This window comes from Orycteropus afer, unplaced genomic scaffold (genome assembly GCF_000298275.1).
Source record: "Orycteropus afer afer isolate SDZICR_OR568_19922 unplaced genomic scaffold, OryAfe1.0 scaffold00020, whole genome shotgun sequence".
Classification (NCBI taxonomy): domain Eukaryota; kingdom Metazoa; phylum Chordata; class Mammalia; order Tubulidentata; family Orycteropodidae; genus Orycteropus; species Orycteropus afer.
This window is the reverse complement of record NW_006921607.1, coordinates 12,577,708-12,600,971: the sequence shown is the minus strand read 5'-3', so window position 1 is coordinate 12,600,971 and position 23,264 is coordinate 12,577,708. Positions and strand designations below refer to the sequence as shown.

Below are 23,264 nucleotides of genomic sequence, written 5' to 3'. Positions count from 1 at the left end.
TGTGTGTGTGTGTGTGTGTGTGTGTGTGTATTTTGTGGTAAGCATACAAAAATGTGTATGTATCTAAGCATACAAAAATGTGTATGTATCTGTACATAAGTACAAGGAGCCCTAGTGGTGCAATGATTAAGCACTCGGCTGCAAACTAAAAGGTCGATGGTTTGAACCCACCAGTTGCTCCAAGGCGAAAAGATCTGACAATCCGCTCCCATAAAGATTACAGCCTAGGAAACACCATGGGGCAGTTCTACTCTGTCCTGTAGTGGCGCTATGAGTGAGAATTGACTCCAGGGCAGACAACAACGACTTCAGTAGGTACTCAAGTGTATGACTGGGTATGTGTCATTAGCGTAGCTGCAGTACATTCATTAACATTCTGAAAAATAAGAAAGTGCCATGTAGCCAAGGCCCTTATCTGGTCAGAAGAGCTTCCAGAAAACTTAAGGGCATGGTCTCACAGAGGCCTGATGTGCCCAACGTATCCTAAGTCTAGGGCGGGAAGATCAGAGTGGATTTAAAAGGCAATGATGAAAACAAATTTTTTCTTGCTCTGCCCCCTGCAAAGACCAGTTCATTCAGTCAATAAGTTGGGTACCTGTGTACAGAGTATCTATGGGCTCCAGTTCATTTGCATTAAACACCAATTGAATGCTTGAAACAGTTGTTTCTCTTCTTACACCAATCCAACCCCACTCGCCTTTATGGCTTTGGTACGGAAGTTTCAGTGTCAAGTCTGAGAACCAGGAATAAAAGCTACCACTTGTTAAGCTCCTACCATGTGCAAAGCCCTGGCAACACTCTCCTTAAGCAGTGTTATTTAATCTCCTCGAGCTCTCTGGGGTCCAGCTTATGCTGTCAATTTATGGATGGAAAAGCAGGCTTAGAGAATTAGCTAGCGAGAGTAAGCCCCAAACCCTCTCTCCTAAACCAGAAACTGCTATGTTTTCACTTGGTCTTGATTTTCTGTTTATTATTTCATTCAGTGACTGAGGGTCCATCTTTTCTCTGATCAGTCATGAGGATTTAGAACTAGAATCAGGAAAGGTAATAGCTCGCACTGTGGATATGAGAGACACCTGCAAACCTGTCCCTTGGAGAGGGCTCAATGCAGATGCTGCCCTCTCCCTGCAGGCTCTGCCCACCCTGCCCACCCTGCCCCTCCCCGTAGGCTTGCCTACGTGAACTATCCAAACAGGTAGGTAGGGCTTCTGTAAGGCCTGCCCACCAGCAGTGGCTGCTCTAAGCCAGGGAGCTGGACCAGCTCAGGGGACTCAGGGGCAATCAAGCATCCCAAAAGTTCCAGCCCTGTCCAAATCCCTGCATCACAGGTGGCATCTGTCTCTGTGATGCCCATTTGAGTTCCCATTTGCCAGTGGGTCTACAGGTCAGCCCCGAGGCCTTGCGCCATCTCTCCAGTCCTGGGCAGCCCATGATTCCTCCCCAGAATTCCCCAGGGGCTTGGTACCTTGGATTTTTTCAAAGTAATCCTCCCCACGCCCCCCATCATGGGACTCACTTGGAAGCGTGCGGCTGTTGCTGAGGCTGCCGGTACTGGGCGGTGGGGAGAGAGACTGCAGGGAGACACTGTCCTCCTCCTGCGAGCAGCCCGCTTGGATGGCCCGCAGGTAGCTGTGGCTGCGGGAGCGGAAGTAGCTGGGCAGTGGCAAGTCAAGAGCCTCTGCTGCTGCCGACTCTGCTTCACTGCAGGCCGACTCGCAGGCTGCCTCATACTGGTCGCTCAGATCTGCCTCCCGTACCTGTCCCGGCAAAGGCAGGTGTCAGGGGCCAGCTCTGCCCATCCTGGGGGTAGGGGTGCCTGGTGGCTGGCTCAGCTGCGGGCCTGCAGAGTCTGAGAGACCTCACTTCCCATCCCACCCATCTCACTTGGGGTCTAGGATGGGCAGATACAGCCCTTAAGAAATACACAACCTTTGAGGTGGGATCTTGGGCAAGCCATGTCCCTTCTCTGGGTCTCAATTTTCTCATCTCTAAAATGAGGAAAAAAGTTGGAATATTGTAGGATGTTAACTAGATTTCATCTCGTGTCCCCACACTTGTGTGTCAACTGGTAGTAGATTTTGAGGTCACATCGGAGTTCAGCAGGAAAGAAGGATGTAATCAATGAGTAACATTGGAATGGGGGTGAGTACAGCAGGTAGACTGATATTTACCATGCTATGGTCCAATCCTTTCATTTTACAAGCAAAGAAACAGAAGGTCAGTGAGGGGAAGACTCTTGCCAGAGGCCTGATTTGAGGAAGTGGAAGAACCAACACTCAAAATATATATTTAAGGATGATTAATCCAGCCTAGGGTAAAGGACAGGTATTGGATGGGGGTCTGGAATGGAGGCAAGAGGTTAGAGATGATGCTCATGTAACAGTTTGGTGAGAGAAGACTGGAATGAGGGCAGCAGCAGTGAGGATTGATTAGTGATGTCTGCCATGGGCAGCTTTTAGAATGGTGGTATATATGCTATTTGCCATCTTGCATCTAGCTCTACCTTGTCTAGATGGTTTCTAAGTGTTCCAGAGATGACCATGTAGGATCCTGCAAATCTATGGCTTTGCTTCTCTATTTTACCCCCTCACAATACACACTCTCCAAGACTTCTGGAAGGGTCTATCTGACCCATACCTCCTGACATGTTGGTAACTGAGGACCACAGGGCATATAACCTGGGGAGTCAGCTGGCCAAATATGGGCCCTTAGTGAAGGTCTGAGGGAAAGGCCTGGGATAGACTAAGGGTTATGTGGGGAAAAGATGGAGTTGGGCCTGGGGGCTAGCTCTGCCTCTGACCTGGCTTTATGACCTCAGGCCATCACTATCCTGGTCTGGGTCAGTTTTTCCTCATCTAATTGAAATGGAATGCCTGTGTTCTTGTCTAAGAGCATTACATAAAATGACAAAATAAATCGTCACCCAATTTGGAGAACATGTTTGGAAAGGTCAAAATCTGTGCTGTCCACTGTAGTGCTAGCCATATATGGCTATTTAGGTTTAAATTAATTAAAATATAAAACAGAATTTTACACTTAGTTTTCTCTTAATTAATTTAACCCAAAATAGCCACATGGGAGCTCTGATGGCATAGTGGCTAAGGCATCTGACTGCTAACCAGAAGGCTGGCGGTTCAAACCCAACAGCCACTCCTCGGAAGGAAGATTGGGCAATCTACTTCCATAGTGATACCTCCTCAGAAACCCATGGATGGGTATGAGTCTAATCGACTCAATGGCATTGAGTTTTTTTTTTTTTTTCAGCCACATATGGCTAGTGGCTACTAGAGTCACACTAAAAGCCCTTGCGGCACAGCAGTTAAGTGCTTGGCTGCTAACTGAAAGAGCAGAGGTCCCAACCCACCATCCATCCCACGGGAAAAAGATGGGGTGGTCTGCTTCTGTAAGGACTTACAGCCTTGGAAACCCAGTGGGGGGAAGTTCTACTCTGAAATGACTCAATGACAACAGGTTGGTTTTGGCATAGTCACACCAGCCACATTCTACTTGCTCAACAGCGACATATGGACATGTGGCTGCCTAACTGGATAACACAGATTATAGAACACTTCCATCATTGCAGAAAGTTCTATAGGACAGCGCTGATGCATTAAAATATAGGTTATGTGGCAGAGCCAAAATCACCAGGAGGGAGGATAATAAAGAGGGAAGCGTCACCCTTTTGCTGTGACTTGCAGCATACCGAGATGCTCCTGTGACTAACGAGGTCTTACTTTGGGATTGTGACAATGGCATAGCTCTGAACCAGATTGCCAGGTCTTGACTCTTGGGTCCATCCCTTCCTCACAATATGAACGTGGACAAGTCACTTAACCTCTCCGTGTCTCAGTTCCCCACCCTATAAAAATGTGGCTAACTATAATCCTAACTTCATAGGGTTCTTGTCAAGATAAAACAACGCCCATCACATGCTTAGGATAGTGTCTGGGATAGTAAGTGCCTGTATTTATAACAGACAGTTCTGTGGAGCAAGTATGGGGATTTGTACATGCTGGGCCAAGATGGTCCCAAGCTGGGGGTGGGGATGAGCTGGCCCGTGCTGCCGGTATGTCTATCATCAAGGACCTCCTGTGTAGGGGCTTTGTACAATGACACATGGCACCCTCACCACAACCCCATTGAAGTAGGTACTGTCGTTCTGTTAGAGGTGGCTCAGAGAGGGGAACAACCCTCACTGCCTGGCCCACTGTGGGCTCCCCAAAGACCCTTTGGAATAATGTGTACAAAAGGCGCTCAGATGTGTGTGTGGGAGGAGGACAGAGAAAAGCATCTGAGGCTGGGATCAGGAGATGTGGGTCCAGTCCTAATTTTGCTCCCACAGGACATGTGGCCTTAGATGAGTCCCTTGCCCACTCCAGGCTACAATGAGAGGTTGAGCTCAGACCACCTTTCCTACCCTACTTTCTGGTCTTGGGGTTAGAGCCAGGGAGAGAGGGGCCCACTTCCAGGGCCAGGATGGGTGTACCTGGGAGAGGGCATCCTTAGGACAGCCAGATACAGCCAGGACTGGCACCAACTCCATCCACTTTGTAAAACATTCTCCACATTCATCCCCACACCCCCAACATCCTGAAAGGCCCTACTGGGGCACTGGAAAGGAGAAAAGTCAGGGGCTTTGGAGGCTGGGAGCTAGAGGCCCCTGCTATTTTATTTTGGGATGGCCAAATAAAAAACTTCCTGGCTTAATCCAGGATTGCAGGGAGGAGAGGAGCGAAGAGGCAGAGGACTTTCAGGGACTGCCTTCCATTAACTTGAAGTTGTTCCTTGCCTCAGCCATAGAACCTAGCTCATTCTTTCCCACTTTTAAGAGGAAACTGAGGCACAGAGAAGTAAAGCAATAAGGGTAGGGAGGGGAGGCTCAGGGGACCAGTGTGGGCCTCAACTCTATCCTCACTGATGGCAGCTTTCCTTGTGGCAACTGTTTGTACTTGTCCGGGTGGAGGGGCTAAGACCACTCAGATGCCAGGCCTAAGACCTGGCCCTGGACTCTGGAGTTGGGGTATGAGAGAATGGCAAACATACTGACCTGCTGCTCATGGCCAAACAACTGGGGGATCAGGGAGGCCTGTCCAAAAATCTGCAGGAAAGAGAGGGGGAGGGTTACAGGGGAGACCAGGATTGGGGGCTAGAGTGGGATATACAGGCTTGGCTACAAGAAAACTTGGGGCTGGCTTGTCTAACCTTTTCTCCAGGCTGGGTAAGACCCTGATGCTAGGATGTCTCATTTGGCTTCCTCTTGGGAGCTCTGGCTAAGGCACTTGACTGCTAACCAGAATGCTGGTGGTTCAAACCCACCAGCCACTCCTTGGAAGGAAGACTGGGCAATCTACTTCCATAGAGAGATTGCCTGGGGGATCCCAGGAGGGGTCACTATGAGTCACAATCAACTTGATGGCAGTGAGTTTGTTTTTTTGGGATAGGAGGCTCACTCCTCCTGGGGCTGGGCATGGTGGAGGACTTATGTGCTATTGTTTATAGGTCTTTCTCTTGGCCTGGTCCTGGGGGCTATGGATGCCATTTCTGCTGCATCTAACCTGGGTGGGCAGCCCACCAGAATCTACTGATTAGGCATGGAGCCCAGAGCCATCTCCTCCCAGGCAGGACCTAAGTAGTCTAGCTCCTGGTGGGACAGGGGCTCCTTCTGGCAGGCATCCAGGCCTTGGAGACATAGCCCGAGCTGGGACATCTCTAACTTTAGGGCCACATATGTAGCTTGGGTCAGCTCAAGCTCATGAGTAAGTGGGCCTTGGCAGTCAGAGGACCTTGGACTAAGAGACAGCTGGGGCTGAGCAAAAGGTGACGGGCAAGAGCTGCTGGGGTCCCCAGCCTGGCTGACCCCACAAGCCTTGTATTGTCAAAGGGCAAAACTATTCCAGTTGCCAGAGCCAGGAAGAGATGGAGATAGGGTGTGTGTAAGAGACACACAGAGAGAAACATGGAGATGAAGACAGACTGGAAAGACTCAGGGAAAAATGTGAATTAGAAGAGATGGAACAGAGAGAGAAAAACAGAGGGAGACAGACAGAGAGACAAGGAGACTGAAAGACAAGAGAACCTGGTATGACAGACAGGGAAGGATGCTGTCCATTCAGCAAACACCTATTGGGCCCCTGCCCTGGGCCAGGCACAGGCCAGATGCTGGGAACACCATGGGGACAGGATAGCAAGGTCCCACCCTCTTAACTGAGAGACAGTCATTAAATAAATAAGCAAACAGATAAAATTTCAGATAGTGATAAGTGCTGACAAGACAAAAAATGGGGAGGGAACAGTGCCTGGGGGCTAGTTTAGGCAGAGGATGTAGAAGGCTTTTCTGAGGAGGTGATATTTCATTCTTGCCTAGATTTGAAAGAACAGTGTTCCTGCTAGCAGGAACAGCAAACGCAACAACCTGAGGCAGGAATAAAGTGACTGGTTGGTGTGTGAAGAGTGGGAAGGAGGCCAGAGTGGCTGGCGCTGGGTGAGCAGTAGGGCTCATAGGATATCAGGTCCAAGAGGGAGGCTGGGCCTGGACCTCACGGGGCCCCATGGGTTCAAGTAAGGACTCGGGCTTTTACTTGGAGTAAGGGGGAAGCCATGGAAGGGTTTGGAGCAGGGGGAGGTGTGTGTGATCTGACTTACATCTCTTACAAGCTCCCTCTGGCCGCTGGGAATGGATTGGAGGTGGCAGCCATGGAGGCCAGGCAGCAGTTCAGGTGACACTTGGTGGGGCCTGGATGAGGGTGGCAGGGGCAGAGGGTCCCGTGGGCTGGGGCCCTCTACCCTTCCCCACGTCTGAAGTCAGTCTCCCAGGAGTCTGGGAATGACAGTGCTGGGGGTAGGGACCTGGAGAGGGCTTAGCCAGGCCAGGAACAATGGAGTGGTGAGGAGATGAGGCCCCAAAGCCTCCCTGTGGGACCTGCGGCCTGCTCCTGCCCCAAAAAGAGGCTGGTCTGCACCTGGATGCCCCACTGCCTCACTGTGCTACTATATGCAGGTGTCTACCAGCTTCAGGCCTCCCAGTCCATACCAAAGGAGGAACCCTTGAGCTTGGGCTGGCTTCTCTTTGCAAACCCTAAAACACTGTGCACATGGCAGAAGCTGGGGTCCAGGTGTGAGGTGTGACAGTCCTAGATCCCTGCCCAGCTTCGCCTCCTCCTTGGGACATGACAGCATCTGTCTGAGCCTCGGTTTCCTATCAGTGGAGTGGGGAAATGGATAATAAGGCTTCCTGGAGGGAGCTCTGGTGGCACAGTGCCTAAGGCATTTGACTGGTAACCAGAAGGGTGGCAGTTCAAATCCACCAGGCACTCCTCGGAAGGAAAATTGGGCAATCTACTTCCAAAGTGATACTGCCTCAGAAACCCAAGAAGGGTCATATGAGTCGAACTGACTCGATGGCAGTAAGTTTGGGTTTTTAGTTGGGGGTGACTGTGGTGAGGGTTCAAGGAGCTGAGTGTTGAGAGAGCAGCTGGTAAATTAAAAGTCCAGTACAGAGTGCTCATTGCTACTCATGGCAGAGCTGTCTGGGCTCTAGAAGTCCAGCTTTTCACTGATTAGATGGGACACGGAGCTCCAGAGTAGAAAAGCAACTTGCCCAAGGACACACAGCAAGGTGACAACAAAAACTATAACAACAGCTACCCTTTGCTGAGCATATTCAGTTGTTTATCTCATTTAGTCCTCACTCCAACCCTCTGAACTAGGAATGATCACCCTCCTGTAGTAAGTCAGGAAACTGAGGCTCAGGGAAGAGATATGACTTGTCCTGGGTCATACTGTCAGAGACAAGATGGGGGCTTGAACCCAGGTCTTCAGTTCCCTGTCCTCATGGTTCAGAACCCAAGGAGAGGTGGAAAGAGCCCCCTACCCCAGTCTGGTTGACAACAGTGATATGGCCCCTTCCTTAGGGCCCTTGGCTCAAGAGGTCACACGTGTCAGGCCCTGCCACAGGGATAGCAGGTGGAGCGGAGTGACACACACAGGCAGCCTCGGGAACAAAGAAAAGACTAAACAGAAACACAGTGCAGACATCTGGGGACCACTCAACAGTGCCCGGACATCTGTCCCTTTCCTGGATGGGAGTCAATGAGCTGAGGGGCAGAGGCTCGGCCCTCCTAAGCCCACTGGTCTTTCGGCGTGCTCACCACCCTCACCTGGCTGATGCAGCTGGAGTCGTTGAGGCTGTCGCTTATGGGGTTGTAGTCCTCCTCCCAGCTTGGACACTTGGAGGGTAGAAGCATGTCCACTGAATCCAGGCGGTCCAGACTCCTGGTAGGGGGTGGGGAGCAGATGGGGCTCAGCCCACCCATTGTTCAGCCTGGGAAACTGAGACCCAAAGGGGAAAAGACTGGCCAAAGTCATCCAGTAGCAGAGGGTACAAGGGAAGTTACTGACAGCCCAGACAGTGGTCGAGAGTGAAGAACTAGGGGAGAGTGCCCAGCTTTAGGAGGTCTTGACTGTATGGTGAATCTGGAGGATAAAGGTGGCCCTCACCTGTCATGCCCACTGCAGCCACGAGATGGCAGCACCAGCTCGCAGTTGACCATTTCAAACTCAAACCCAGCCCAGCCCAATTTTGCAGTCCCTGCCTTTTCCCTAAAGGAGCTTTGTTGACACACAGTGGTTTAAGCACTTGGCTGCTAACTAAAAGGTCAGTGACTCAAACTCACCAACTGCTCCACAGTAGAAAGATGTGGCAGTCTGCTTCTGCAAAGAATACAGCCTTGGAAATCCTACTCTGCCCAATGGGATTGCTAGGATTCAGGGAAGCCCCTTGATGGCAACACTGTTGGCTGGCCTCTGCTCATCTAGGGCAATCCCAGAGGCGGAAGGCCTTGGCCTCAGTTTTTTCTACATTGCCAGGTCCCTGGAGACTCACCTCTTCTCCCCATGCCCCACCTCCTCCATCTTTCTCACAGCTGCCTGACCCTGGACCCTCCCTGACCCCAGCTCTAGGGATAAAACCCAAGCAGCCAGCAGCTCAGGTCCTGGATTGAACTGGAATCCAGCGTCTTTGCTAGGTGACCCTGGCAGGTCACTATCCCTTGTTAAGCCTGTTTCCTTGCTTTCACAGTGGGATGACACTGCCTGCCTGCTGGGCTGTGGGGAAGATGCAATGATACTGATCATGGTACAGCAGGGCCGCAGGCAGCAAATGGTAATAGTCCCGTTACTAGTACTGATTTCCTGTCATTCAAGGCCTGTGCCTTGACCTTGCCCACCTCTCCCACCTTAACACCCACTAGTCATTCACAGAGTCCTAGGATCTCAGGACTAGCAAGGGTCTTAGAGCTCCTCCAGCTCAGTCCCCTCAGTTAAAGTGGGGATGCTGAGGCTCAGAGAGGGGCACACTTGGAACTGGCCAGTAGTTTCCCACCAATTCCCCTGGCTTCTGCACCAGCCAACTAGACTTTTGCTCCCTCCATGCTTGATGCTACTGCTTGGTGCTGGTTCAACTAGGAATAAGATCGTCCCCTCTAACTCTTCCAAGTCTTAAGCAACAGAAGGTGGGCAGAATCACGGCTTCCAGACAGGGTTATGGGACAGGTGAAGGCTGTCTCTCTCTTTCTCTAACTTCTGACACACCAATCTTGGAGCTCTGTGTGAGGACGAGTTACAGAGGCTCTGGACTTCCCTGGGACGTGCTGGTAAGTGTGCTGAGCTCACCGAGAGCAGAGAGCTCCTAAACTGAAGATGAGGATCCCCTGGCAGACGCTCTGGAAATGGAACTCACCTGGGGATGTGGCTCCTATGGGTAGAGTTTATCTGGGTCAGTCACCAGAGAGATTCTTCTTATTGGGCACAAAATAGGGCTCATCTGTGGCCAGGACTTAACTGTGAGTGGGGTCCATGGGGTGGTTCCTCAAAGTGCTGGGCTGATGAGTCAACTCATCAGAGTGAAGTAGCCAACCCCAAGGATCTCAGGGACTGGGCTAACCTGAGGGCGGGTTCACCTCGAGGACCTGAATCTGAGGCTGGAGGGCTGGATTCATCTGCAGGGCACCGCTGGGGGTGGGGGTGGGGGCGGCTCACCACAGCCCAGGCTCCCAAGGGCGGTGGTACACGTGTGAGAGGTTCAGCTAAGGGGCAAGGCTTGTCTGTGAACGGCGGCGCTCGCTTGTGAGAACAGACCTCACGTGAACGGGGCTCACCTAAAGGCGTATGACCCCAAGACCCAGGGATGGTCGGTGCGCAGGGTTCCCACGGGGGGCGGAGTTCACTTTAAGGAAGAGGGGTCTACTTAGGCGGTAGGAATCACAAAGGGGCGGGGCTTGCGGGTGGCCGGGACTCCACAGGGATAGAGCTCCCAGCGGGCAGGAATCACCAGCGCCGTTAGATCTTCCCCAAGCCGGCTCAGACCTCGGAGAGGCTTTCCCAGGGGCGGAGCTCCCGGGGGCAGCGCCTGCCTGTGGGCGGGACTAGGGGCGGGGCTGCGTGCGCACCTGCGGGGGTTGCTCTGCTCTCCGAGCGACTGCTGCGTGGCCCTCAAGTAGCTCTGGCGCCGCGCCGCGGTCTTGGGTGAGGGCTTGGGGCTGCCTCCGGACTCGTCACTGTCCTCGTCGCCCATAGCCTTGATATAGCTGCCGCTGCGCATGCGCCGGCATGGGATGGGCCCCTCGGCCGAGGCGTCCGCCTCGCGCGGGGACAACAGCGCGGTGCTCCACTCGCCGCCGCCGCCGGGCACCTGGGGATGCAGGACAGAGCTCAGCGGAGATAACGCGGAGGGTAGGCCACACTCTCCGGCTCCCCGCCAGCCACCCAGCCTCGGGCTCCTCACCCGGAAAGAGAACCGAGGGTGAGAAACTTCGGCGCCGAACCCTGACTCTCTCTCGCTCCCCACTTTGGAGAGTTTGGCTTCTGGGCTAGTTTACAGCCATCGAAAACACCCAGCAGCAAAGCAGAGCCCTGGTCTGGGGAGGAGGACACTTAGGTCCGGACCTGGCTCTGCCACCACCTCACTGAATGGCCTTAAGCAGGTCCCTGTCCTTCTCCCGGTCCTCAGATTTCGCTGCGGATCCCAGGCTGGGTTCGCCCCAGCAACACCGCCCCAGGCCATGATCACAATGTCTTTCCCCGTCTTGTGCGCGCACTCTGAAGATGCTCGTGATGCTTTTGTGTAGGTGAGAACACCGGGCTTGAGGGAGGGAGAAGTCTGCAGACCTGGAACCGGAGCCTGACCCTGGGCTGCTGCTGGTGAGATGCTCAGGGGATCCAGACACACCAGGAGGGGGCAGCATCCTCAGAGCCAGTCACCATTCCTTATCTCACAGATGGGGAAACTGATACAGGAAAAGAGGAGCTTGCCTGGTTGTCAAGCAGTCACCTGGTGAGATGGAAAGGGCTCAGTTTCTCCATCTGAACCTGGAATACCAAACCAAACTCACTGTCATCAAGTGGATTCGGACTCAGAGCGACGCTTGTTGGGTTTCTGAGGCAATAAATCTTTAAGGAAGTTGTTATTGTTATGTGCTGTCGAGTTGGACCCGACTCATAGCGACCCCTCCTTGGGAGGCCGAGGCAGTATCACTACAGAAGTAGATTGCCCAACCGTCCTTCCTTGTAGTGGCTGGTGGGTTTGAACCGCCAGCTTTCTGGTTAGCAGTCATGTGCCTTAGGCACTATGCTACCAGAACTCCTTTAAGAAAGTAGACTATCCCATCTTCCTTTTGTAGAACAGCTGGTGGCCTTGAATTGCCAACCTGATTAGCAGTCAGATGAGGTCACAGCTGTAAGGGCAGTATCTTAGCCCCGAATCTCTGAATCCCCAGGAGTGTTGGTGGCAGTGAGAAGACCTCCCCAGCCCTCTCCAGCCAAGCTCTGTTGCTGTTTCGAGGGAGCACACAGTCTACACCCTCCTTCACTTCTTAACTGTCATGTCCACACAGTGGATGCTCACCTCATAAGGAAGTAATCACACATTTCAGCACTGACACGACCTTCAGTCAGCAGAGTGTCACACCTCACTGTGTACACACAACTCAGCATGTGCAGAGAGCCAACATATGTCTGTGAGCAAGCGCTCACAGTGTACCACAGACCACTAAGGACACACACTGGCAGCCACTTCACCACGTACACACACCTCAACATGTACACAGGGCCTACACACCTCACAGTCACACCTCACCATAGTCACACCCCTCCTCACATATGCACTAGCAACCACTGCATGTGGACACATCTTGGCATGTACCCACCTCACTGTGTCTTTGCCTTAATACATACTAGATGTGCATTCATCATGAACCCCCGGCCCACACATTTCAGTGTACACAGCACACAAATGGACACTCCCGTCATCACCATGTTCACACAGGTGCCACATCCTTCTTAGTGCCCTCAGTGCCAGTAGCTGATTCTGGCTGATGTTCCACCTCACAGACCCCCCACAGCCCTCCCACAACCCCCCAGGTGACTGCTCAACCAATCATTAGGGCCTGCGAATTCCACCTTCCCAAAGGGCTTGCTAGTTTGACCCCCTTACCCTCTCCTGTCCCTTGGGAACATCGCCTTGTTCCTCCCTGCTCTAAACCTGCCCCAGCCCTTTCCCCCAACAACCCACCCCAATAACCCCAGCAGGCAGCACAAACCCCATGGCCTACAGGGCTTTCCCCTCATGATGCTTCTGAGCATTTTCACAGGATCAGACGAAACCACACCATTTTGAGAAGGAGCCAGGTCACATACCGCCCTCTCTGATGTTTCCAAACTAAGGAAGGGGACTGAGCGCTACAAAAGCCCTAAAGGCTACATAAAACACTGCCTAAAACACTGCCCAGATTTCTGTTTCCTCCTACTGAGAAACAAAACAAAACAAAAACTGCCCTTTCCCTTATAGTCTCACTCTGAAATTTTATATAGAATGACAGGACTTGAGGCTTTGTCAGATCTTAAAGCTCACCAGGTTCAAAATGCATCCTAATGTTGGTTCCCAAGGCTGGGCCAGGCCTGTTTGCATATCCCCCCAGGATGAGGTCTCATAACCTACAGAAGCAGCCCTTTCCATGGTGTAGTGTCCTGAAATCTGTTTCCTATAACTTCCACCCACAACTGTTTGCTCTGCCCTTGAGATCCCCACAGAAGTATGCAGCCAGGCCATGCCATTCTGCACCTCCTGCCTAAGTGCTTCAGTGGATGTTAGCATTTGAAAGAAGAAAACTAGCCCCCAAACTGGATTAGGGCCTCCATGGGCTCTCCATCACATCCCAAGACATGATTGCCTGTTTGTGTATCTTTCTTCTTCCAGCATCAGGATAACCAGGACTGGGCCTTAATTTATTTCTAGCTCTGTTCACTAGCTGTCCATCTAGCCCTCCCACCTCCCTCTCACATTTCCTGAGTACCTCCTCCATGCCAGACCCTGTCCTGGGCCTTGAGGACATATGGCTATGTTAAAGGTGATTCCTGTCCTCACGGAGCCCCCAGTTTGGTGGAGGAAGCAGGCATGTGGCTATTAGCATGTAACACAATTGGCCCTATGATACTAAGTGGGATGGCCAGCTTCCAGATCTTCTGAAGACAGATACATGGACATGTTTGAGTTCCTACTCTGTCTCCCAGGAAATGGGCTCGGAGGGGCCCTAATTAATAGCTGTGAGAGCACAACCAGTGGAAGAAATTCCTTTATTAGCAGGTATCACAGCCACCCACTTCATAGCACAGTAAACAGAGGCCCAAGGGAACCAACTTCCCAAATCAATCTGTGGCCCAGCTGGGCCTTGTATCTCGTGCATCCTCCTCATACTACCCCTGACCCTGGCAGAGACTCACCTGCAGGTAATGGTAGGCTAGACCCTGGTGGCAGGACTTGGACTTTAGCAGGCTCTTATCCAAGGTGGCCGAGGTCTTCTGGCAGACTTCGTGGGCATGGCTGAGGGTCAGAGTGGACCAGGAGCCCCGTTTGACATAGTTGGTGTCAGTACCCACCCCAAGGCTGGGGCAGGCAGCAGGGGGTGCGGGCGGGGGTGGTGGGGCGGTCAGCTCAGTGGTGTTGTTCTTGGCGGCTTTGAGCATGTGTCCGCTGATGGTGTTGTAGGCGTGCATGAAGTAGCGCGGCTGGCTGCGTTCTGCCTGGCGCCCGAGGGTCATCAGCCCAGAGGCCGGACCACTACTGCGGAAGGCGCCACCTTCCCCATCCAAGTTGTCATCAGAGCTCCACCAGCCTGAGATGTTGGAGCGGCTGCGCCGTTTAGGCTCCCCGGCCTTGGCCCGCTCCTTGCTCTTGGCCCTCCGGCCCTTGCCGTCCTCCAGGCCACCTTTCTTGCTGCCATTGCCACCGACCTTGCCCGTTGTGCCCTCCAGTGAGGGTGCCTTGGTGAAGAAGAGCCGCTGCACTGAGTGGACCAGGTGACGGATGCGGCCGGGGCTTTCACCGCGGGTCTTAGCCTCGCCACGGGGGAACTGGAGAGTGCTGAAGCCATCTCGGTGAATGGGCAGCTGCTTCTCAAACTGGTCCAGGAGATTGGCAGGCAGCCGGTTGATCTTGGTGGCCTGGGCATGGCTGGGGAAGGGGCTCTCCTCTGGCACCTCGAAGTGGGAGTTGTAGTGGATGCGGGGGAAGGTGCTGCTGGGGGGTGGCAGCTGGTTGTTGAGTGGGAAAAGGCCATCCCCTGGCAGAGTGTTCTGCCCTGGGAAGCGAGCTTCGCGGGCAAAGGCCTCTGTGGGCGATAGCAGGTAAGGGTTACGGTCAGGCCCTGTGAACAGGGGCTCATGTGGTGGGTCCAGGCTGTCTGAGAGGTGGCGGGGGCGGCTGTCACCGAGGCCTTTCATGATCCTGGCCCGTGGGGCAGGGGCCGTCGCCCTAGCAGGGCGCCCGGGTCACCTTTCCCGGGCAGCAGCTATCCTGGGGAGAGAAGACAGAGAAGGGTCAGACAGACGGCTGGACTGAGAGGGGACAGGTACCTGGAAGATCATCCAGACCCTCACAGATGTCAGAGTTGGGAGGAGCTCTGAGATCAGTGGAGCCTCCAACCCTAGAACTTTTCAACAGTGTGGGACCCAGGACAAGAGTACCAATGGAGACCCACCTACTATATGTGTACATTTTGAAAAGTTTCAAATCAAGCTAATAGACTGTTCAACAAAATATGTTCTCCTCTCCTCCCCTGATGAATGTATCTTCAGAATTGCTTGGAAAACCAGGTTTGAACTCAGAATTCTTGGTCTCTGGATACCATGCTGGAACATGGTAGTGGTAGGAGAACTGCCCACCCTGCATGTCTTCCCTTCTCTGATTCTGTCCCCCACCACAAGGAGCCTCACACATGACAGCACCCAGGCTACACATCCAAACTCTGTCCACATGCCCCCAGTGACTCCAACTAGTACATGAATGTTCATAGCAGCTTATTCACAATTACCAAATAGTGCAAATGCTCATTAATGGATGAATGGATGAACGAAATGTGGTATATCTACAAAATTACTTTTATTTTTATAATTAATATTATTTAGCAATAAAAAGTAACGAAGCACTGCCACATGGATGAACCTTGAAACATTACGTTATATGAAAGCAGACAGACATAAAAGGCCGCCATATACGATATGATTTCATTTCTATAACATGTCCAGAAGAGGCAAATTTATACAGACAAAAGATTAGTGGTCCCCAGGGGCTGGTGGGGAGGGGAAAGAAGAGTGATTGCCGAATGGGTACAGGGCTTCCTCGAACAATGATGGTGGTGATGGCTGCATAACAGTGAACATACTAAACACCCCTGAACTGTACCCTTTATTTATGTTTTAAATTTTATTGTGATTTGGGTGAAAGTTTACAGAACAAATTGTTTCCATACAGCAGTTCACACATATTTTGTTTCCTGACATTGACTGCAACCCCCACAATGTAACAGCTCTCTTCCTACTTCCTCCCTATAGTTACCTCTTCCCTGTGTCCTTCTTTCCTATGCAATCTTGCCCCCTGAGCTGTCTCCCTGCGCAAACACTACCCTTCTGTTCTCCAATGATTGATCCTTCTAACGAGTGTACCTACCTGGTGTAAATGTTCACTCTATATGCCAGCCTGTTGTCTGGCTGGAAGCCATGGGAGTGAGTTCAATTTCATACCTGAAGGGTAACAGGGGCCAGAGTCTTGGAGGTCTCACCAGGCTCTATCAGACCAGTAAATCTGATGTTTTTTCAAAAATGATTTTGGGTTGAACTGTACCCTTTAAATGGTTGAAATGATATATGCAGTAGGACATGGAGTGGGTCCCGTGGTAGCCGCCCAGATCCCCCTTCAGTTCAAGGTTCTCATGACTTCAGTGGCCAGGAGCACCAGCTGCTGACATTCAGAGCTGAGCCTCTGCCCAAGAACTGCTCTCAGCCAAAAGGAGATGCCTCATCCAAAGTTACATCCCTTCCCTGGGGGACAGCCTGTGTCCACTAACCAGTTGATGTAGGGGTACATAGGCCTAGCCCCCTCACCCCAATTCAGAACCCCTGAAGGCCATCCCAGCTGCAGATCTGTCCAGGGGTGAGCTGAGGCCTGTGTTGTGTCTGCACTGTAGTTCACCTCCTCCCTCTACCCAGCCTGCTCCCCTTCCCTCTCAAAGGGGTTCCCAAGATTTCCCAAGAAACTTCTGTGTGCACATCTAAGCCTGTTTTCCAGAGAAGTGAACTAAGACAGGACAGAACTGGCCTCCACCTCTTGTCCTCCTCACTGTGATACCTTTGGTGATTTATTGATTCTTTCTGAGCCTCAGTGTTCCATTCTATAGCATGTGGGCAGTGATCCCAACTTTTCAAGATTCTGATGAGGATGAACTGCGACACCATATAGAAAGCCTCTGGAATTTAGCGCTTGATAAATACCAGTCACGTGTCCCTGCTCCTCACTAGACTGTACTTCCTGGGAGCAGACCATGGCTTCTAGTTTAGGGGTGCTACCTAGCAGAGAGGCAAGTGCATGAGTTGGAGCTGAATTTGAATCCTGGTTCTGCCATTTACTTAATGAGACTGCTCTCTGCTCCTCTCTGGGCCTCAGTTTCCCCCTCTGGGAATAGAAAGTTTGAGTGAGGAAGGGCTGAGGGTCTGGTCACACTGACTTCCTTGTAGCTCTCTCAGTCAGGGGTGCTGGCCCAGGGAGCAGCAGCCCCTCAGCACCCTTGGGTGGCAGGAGCCTCACCTTGGGGAGGTCTTAAAATAGGCAGGCTTGGGCCTTGCAGCAGGAAGCAGCTGGCTGCCTCACACCGCCTTTGTCTCTGAGCTATACTTAGGCCCATTGGGTGCCTGTTAATTACCTCTCATTAATATAAGCCTCACTGCCCTCACGGAAATGTGGAGGAACGAGTGGTGCTGCTGCCACCCTAGGAACCCTCCCTGCTCCGTGGCGCCTCGCTGCTCACAGCCACTACTCCTCATCTGCTCAGAGTGAGGCCTCCCTGCCCTACCCCCTGCTCATCCTGGAACCAGAGCTGACCTGTGAGCATGGAAGAGCTCATTAGGGACAAGGGCATGAAGAGAACTCAGCATGACTCCTCTTGAAGTGAAACTCATCTGTGTCATTCTTCTAATTCAGAATGTTCTATGGATCCTTCATCCTTCCTCAGTCCAAACTGTTTGGAGTGGCAGTCAAGACCTTCCTTGATCTGACCCAAACCCTTTTCAGATGTTCCCAATCCCACTTCCCTTCCTTATTGCCCTTCCCTTCAACCAGCCCAAATTCCATGCCATTCCCCAGTCGTATCTTCTGTGTATGCTGCTGTCAAAAGGGCTGCTTCTGTCTAAGATTGCATTAACAAAGGTAGAAAGTCTTAATGGAGGGAGGGGATAGTCCTGCTCAGTGCTGAACTTGGCTTTGTAAGAGAGAGACAGACAACAGGAGCAGGGCATGGGAGGGTGAGTTGGGTGATGAAGGGCTAGGAATGATGTAAGAAGGAATGGCTGAACATTCTGGGATGTTTACAACATGACCACTGTCTTAGGTCTCTGAAGGGATGATGCACAGAAGGAAAAGGATGTGCTCTATGGGCCTCCAAGGTATTGGTGCTGCCTGGGGTTTGGGTGGAGATAGAGGCAGGCCGTGTTGCATTGCATCTTTTCTCTCTGGGTGTCCCCTCCCACTCTCCTCCTCCATTTCTTGCCATACCTGCTCCATCTCTTGCTGGCTTCTCCTGCTCTGACCTCTAAGCGCTAGAACTGGGTGCGCTTTCATCCTTTCTACACTCTCTCCTCTGGTGATCTCATCCAGCCACATGGCTTTAAACACCACCTATATACAACAATTCCTAAATTTACATCTTCCGCCCAATCTCTACCTCAAACGCCAGACTCATATCTCTAACTGCCTCTTTGGCATTCCCAGGTGTCTGAAGGTCCAAAATCAAACCACTTGATCTCCAATCTCTCAACCTGCTTCTCTCTCAGTCTTCCCTACCTCAGCTCATGACAACACCATCCTCCTGGGTGCTCAGGTCAGAAACCTTGGGACCATCCTTGAGCCCTCTTTCTGTCCTCTTTCAACCCAATCCAACAGCAAGTCCTTCAAAAACTACTCTACCTTCAACATACCTGCAGTATCCCGCCATTTCTCACCACCTTCCCAGCCCCACCTTGGACCAGGTTCCCTGGCCTGTTGTCTGGACAATTACAATCACCTCCTAACTGATCTCTCTGCTCAGATCCTTTCCTAGACTTCCATGGTCCAGCGATTAAAAGCCAATCTTCTTATTTGGGCTTTTCCAAATTCATTTCCTGCCCTCCACCCCATGGCCTCCATTCTCTTCCTTGAACAGAGGCATCTGCTCCCATCATGGGGCTTTTGCCCTCACTGGTCCCTCTGCCTGAAATGTTCTACCCTGGTGTGATGGTTATGTTTGTATGTCAACATGGCTAGGCCTGGTTGAGTGGCTGGGCAGCTGGATGTAGTATTCCCCATGATGAGACTGGCAATCAACTCCATGGTGGAATCTACTGGAAGCAGCTGAGTAGTTGCCTTTGGGTATGTGGTCTGCTTCCTGGATATAAGGAGAAGCTTTGAGAATGGTCTCTAGCCTTTGGCACGCTTGGACACTGCATGTAGCTGTGTTGTTGCTCAGAGCAGCCTGCTATGCTCTGCCGACCTTGGGACTTACAATGGACTTAAGTTAATGGCCTGCTGCGTGGATTGGTAACATCGGGACTGTGCCTTTTTACTTGTCAACTTTGGGGCTTCTCAGCCTCAGCAGCCAATATAGCTATCTGAGTGAAGAAATGCTTCTAGCTCCAGTGGGCTGGGAGCAGGAGGCAGAGCTGGACCCCAAGGTTGAGGGGTTTTCACCCAGCCTGGCACCTAGAGCCTGGTACTTTGAATTTGGACTTAAAGCCTCCAAATTTTAAGAATAAACTCCTGTTTGTTAAGGCCATCTCATTTGTGGTATATATTCTTGTCAGAGTGGCACCAGGTTCAGGCTGCGGTGCAGGCTGCTCTGACACTTGGGCCATATGATCCAGCTGATCCAATGGTTCTTGAAGTGTCTGTAGTAGATAGAGATGCTGTTTGGAGTCTTTGGCAGGTTCCTATTGGAATTCAACACAGACCCTCGGGGTTTTGGAGCAAAGCCCTGCCATCCTCTGCAGATAACTACTCTCCTTTTGAGAAACAGCTTTTGGCTTTAGTAGAGACTTAACGCCTAACCATGGGCCACCAAGTGACCATGAGGCCTGAGATGCCCATCATGAACTGGGTGTTGTCTGACCCACAGAGTCATAAAGTTGGACATGCACAGCAGCACTCCATCATTAAATGGAAGTGGTATATCAGAGATCGGGCTCGAGCAGAACCTGAAGGCACAAGTAAGCTGCATGAGGAAGTGGTCCAAACACCTATGGTCTCCACTCCAGTCACATTACCTTCCTTCTCCCAGTCTGTACCTACGGCCTCATAAGGAGTTCCTTATGATCAGTTGACTGAGGAAGAGAAAACTCGTGCCTGGTTTACAGATGGTTCTGCATGATATGCAGGCACCACTCAAAAGTGGACAGTAGTGGCACTGTAACCCCTTTCTGGGATTTCCTTAAAGGACAGTGGTGAAAGGAAATCTTCCCAATAGGCAGAACTTCGAGCCATGCATATGGCTGTTCACTTTGCATGGAATAAGAAATGGCCAGATGTGCGATTATATACGGATTCATGGGCTGTGGCTAATGGCTTAGCTGGATGGTCTGGGACTTGGAAGGAGCATAATTGGAAGATTGGTGATAAGGATGTATGGGGAAGAGGTATGTGGATAGATCTCTCTGAATGGGCTAAAGGAGTAAAGATATTTGTGTCTCATGTGAATGCCCACGAAAAGGTGACCTCGGCAGAGAATGACTTTAACAATCAGGTGGATAGGATGACATGTTCAGTGGAAACCAGCCATCTTTTTTCCCCAGCTACTCCTGTCATTGCTCAATGGGCTCATGAACAAAGTGGCCATGGTGGCAGGGATGGAGGTTATGCATGGGCTCAGCAACATGGACTCCCACTTACCAAGGCTGATTTGGCTACCACCACTGCTGAGTGCCCAATTTGCCAGCAGCAGAGACCAACACTGAGTCTGCAATATGGAACCATTCCTCAGGGTGATCAGCCAGCAACCTGGTGGCAGGTTGATTACACTGGACCACTTCCATCATGGAAAGGACAGTGTTTTGTTTTTACCAGAGTAGATACTTATTCTGGATATGGATTCGCCTTCCCTGCATGCAATGCTTCTGCCAAAACTACCATCTGTGGACTTACAGAATGCCTTATCCACCATCATCCCACACAGCATTGCTTCAGATCAAGAGACTCATTTCACAGCACATGAAATGTGGCAATGGGCTTATGCTCATGGAATTAACTGGTCTTACCATGTTCCTATCATCCTGAAGCAGATGGCTTGATAGAATGATGGAATGGCCTCCTGAAAACACAAATATGGCACCAGCTAGGTGGCAATACCTTGAAGGGTTGGGGCAATGTTCTCCAGAAGGCTATATATGCTCTAAACCAGCATCCAATATATGGTTCTGTTTCTCCAATAGCCAGGATTCATGGGTCCAGGAACCAAGGGTTGGAAACAGGAGTGGTACCACTCACTATTACCTCTAGTGACCCACTCAAAAATTTTTTGCTTCCTGTCCCTGCTACCCTATGCTCTGCAGTTCTGGAAATCTTAGTCTCAAAGGGAGGAACACTTCCACATGGAGACACAATACTGATTGCATTGAACTGGAAATTAAGAATGCCACCCGGCCATTTTGGCTTCCTTATGCCTCTGGATCAACAAAAAAGGGCATTACTGTACTATTTAGTGTGATAGATCCTGATTACCAAGGGGAAATTGGATTGACTTTACATAATGGAGGTAAAGAAGAATATGTCTGGAATACAGGAGATTCTTTAGGACGTCTCTTAGTACTACCATGCCCTGTGATTAAAGTCAATTAAAAATTACAGCAACCCAGTCTAACACACCTGGTCTATCCACACAACTGCTCCTTCACTTTGTTTAGTTATCAGCTCACGGGTTGCCTCCACCGAGAAGCCAGGGCAGCTTTGCACCTGCCAGCCCCTCTGTCATATCACCTGGACTGATGTCCTACATAGCCTGGAACAGCAGGGACTAGGCTGTCTTCCTCACTGTGGTGTCCTCAGCACCCAGCACAGGGCCTGACACACTAGGTGCCCAGTAAGAACGGTGGAAGGTCTTGAGAATGCCTAGAAATGATGCAGAAAGTAAGAGGCAGCTCCAGGTGGTAAGTTTTCAGCTGAAGTGAATCATGGCATCCCTTTACAGAGCATTGATGTACATCAGGAAGTCTGTATATGTGAGCTCATTTATTCCCCACTGCAATTGTTTCTGGTGGGAACAAAGAGTCCACTATGTGTACCCCTGTGATCCGAACTCCTGGTGTGCACACCTTTGTGTGGTGCCCTCCCACAATAAGCAGTGTAACTACTGGGATCCTGTGGAAATGATAGTGTGACTTCTAAGGCTCGGTCATAAAGGATATTGTCGTTTCCATGTAGCACTTTTGGATCACTCACTCTGGGACAGAGTAGCCATGTTGTGAGGACACTCAAGCAGCCCCAGGAGGTCCATGTAGGGGAGGAACTGAGACCTCCTGCCAACAGCCAGCACTCACTTTGCCAGCCATGTGAGTGCACCACATTGGAAATGGTCCTCCAGCCCCACAGAAGACTGCAGATGACCACAACCTCATCTGACAACCTGGTGGCAACCTCCTAGAGACCTTGAGCCAAAACCACCCTTGGTGGGCTGCTCCCAGATTCCTGACCCTCAGAAACTGTATGAGATAATAAACATTTATTGTCTTAAGTCACTGGCAAATCTCAGTATGATCGGTTATGCCGCAACAGGTAACTAATACACCCATGTTGCAGGAGAAGCAGCAGCTCAGACATAAAGTCACCTGTTCCAGGCCCCACAGCCGGAAGGGAGTGGAACTGAATGTGAAACTGAGTCTGACTCCTGTGCCCACACTCCACAGCCTTGCCTGCCAGCCCAAAATTCCAGGATCTTTTTCATCTAAGAAAGCTCTGTTATGGCAATGTATTCAAGGTCCCAATTGTTTCCAGCCTAAGTCCGTGTCCATAGCAACTGGCTGAAAAACATGCCATTCAATCAGGTGGTTAGTTGGTCAACAAGATAGCAGGCAATGGCTTGAGTAGACACCCCTCATACTGGGTTGCTGGAGACGTGTGGCTGACACTGCCCCAGCTTGGGTTCCCTCCTCTGCTTGGAGATAATCACTCAGAGCCTGATGCTGGTACCTATCCTAATGGTAGACTCAGAATATAGGGCTCAGGGTGTGGAGGCTGCAGCTTCTCTGGGAAAGGGGCACAGATTATGGTGGGAAGGACATGGCAAGGATGGGCTGCTTACCTGGGCCCTGAGTGACCATATCCCACTTAAGCCTCTGCTGGGGCTTGGGGTCAGAGGGACTCCACGCCCAGTGCTCATCTTTGTGTGGTAGACAGAAAAGACAGGACATACAGACCCTAAGAACTGGAGGCTCCTAGACCCTCAGTACAAAGGGACTACAGAGGAGGAATGCAGAGCTGTCCTTTACAAATCCTGAATGGAATCACATCCCAAACCCACTGCCATCAAGTTGATTCTGACTCATAGTGATCCTACAGGGCAGAGCAGAACTGCCCCTATAGGGTTTCCAAAGCTATAAATCTTTATGGAAGCAGATTACCACCTCCTTCTCCCAGGGAGCTGCTGGTTGGGTTCGAACCACTGCCCTTTCAGTCCACAGTCAAGCACTTAACCACTGAACCA

The 23,264-nt window shown here is 51.3% G+C and overlaps 1 protein-coding gene across 1 annotated transcript in view; it reads right to left on the bottom strand.

The window, feature by feature from the left end:
* DLGAP4 (DLG associated protein 4) overlaps positions 1–14,772 on the bottom strand; it is a 97,777-nt gene extending 83,005 nt beyond the window's left edge. The window contains exons 1-5 of the mRNA XM_007934626.2: positions 13,774–14,772; positions 10,446–10,687; positions 8,157–8,271; positions 5,048–5,098; positions 1,517–1,757 (exon numbers count right to left, since the gene is read on the bottom strand). Coding sequence (XP_007932817.1) covers positions 1,517–1,757; positions 5,048–5,098; positions 8,157–8,271; positions 10,446–10,687; positions 13,774–14,772 — 1,648 coding nt within the window. The remainder of the gene's footprint in view (positions 1–1,516; positions 1,758–5,047; positions 5,099–8,156; positions 8,272–10,445; positions 10,688–13,773) is intronic.
* Between the last annotated feature and the right edge of the window lie 8,492 nt (positions 14,773–23,264).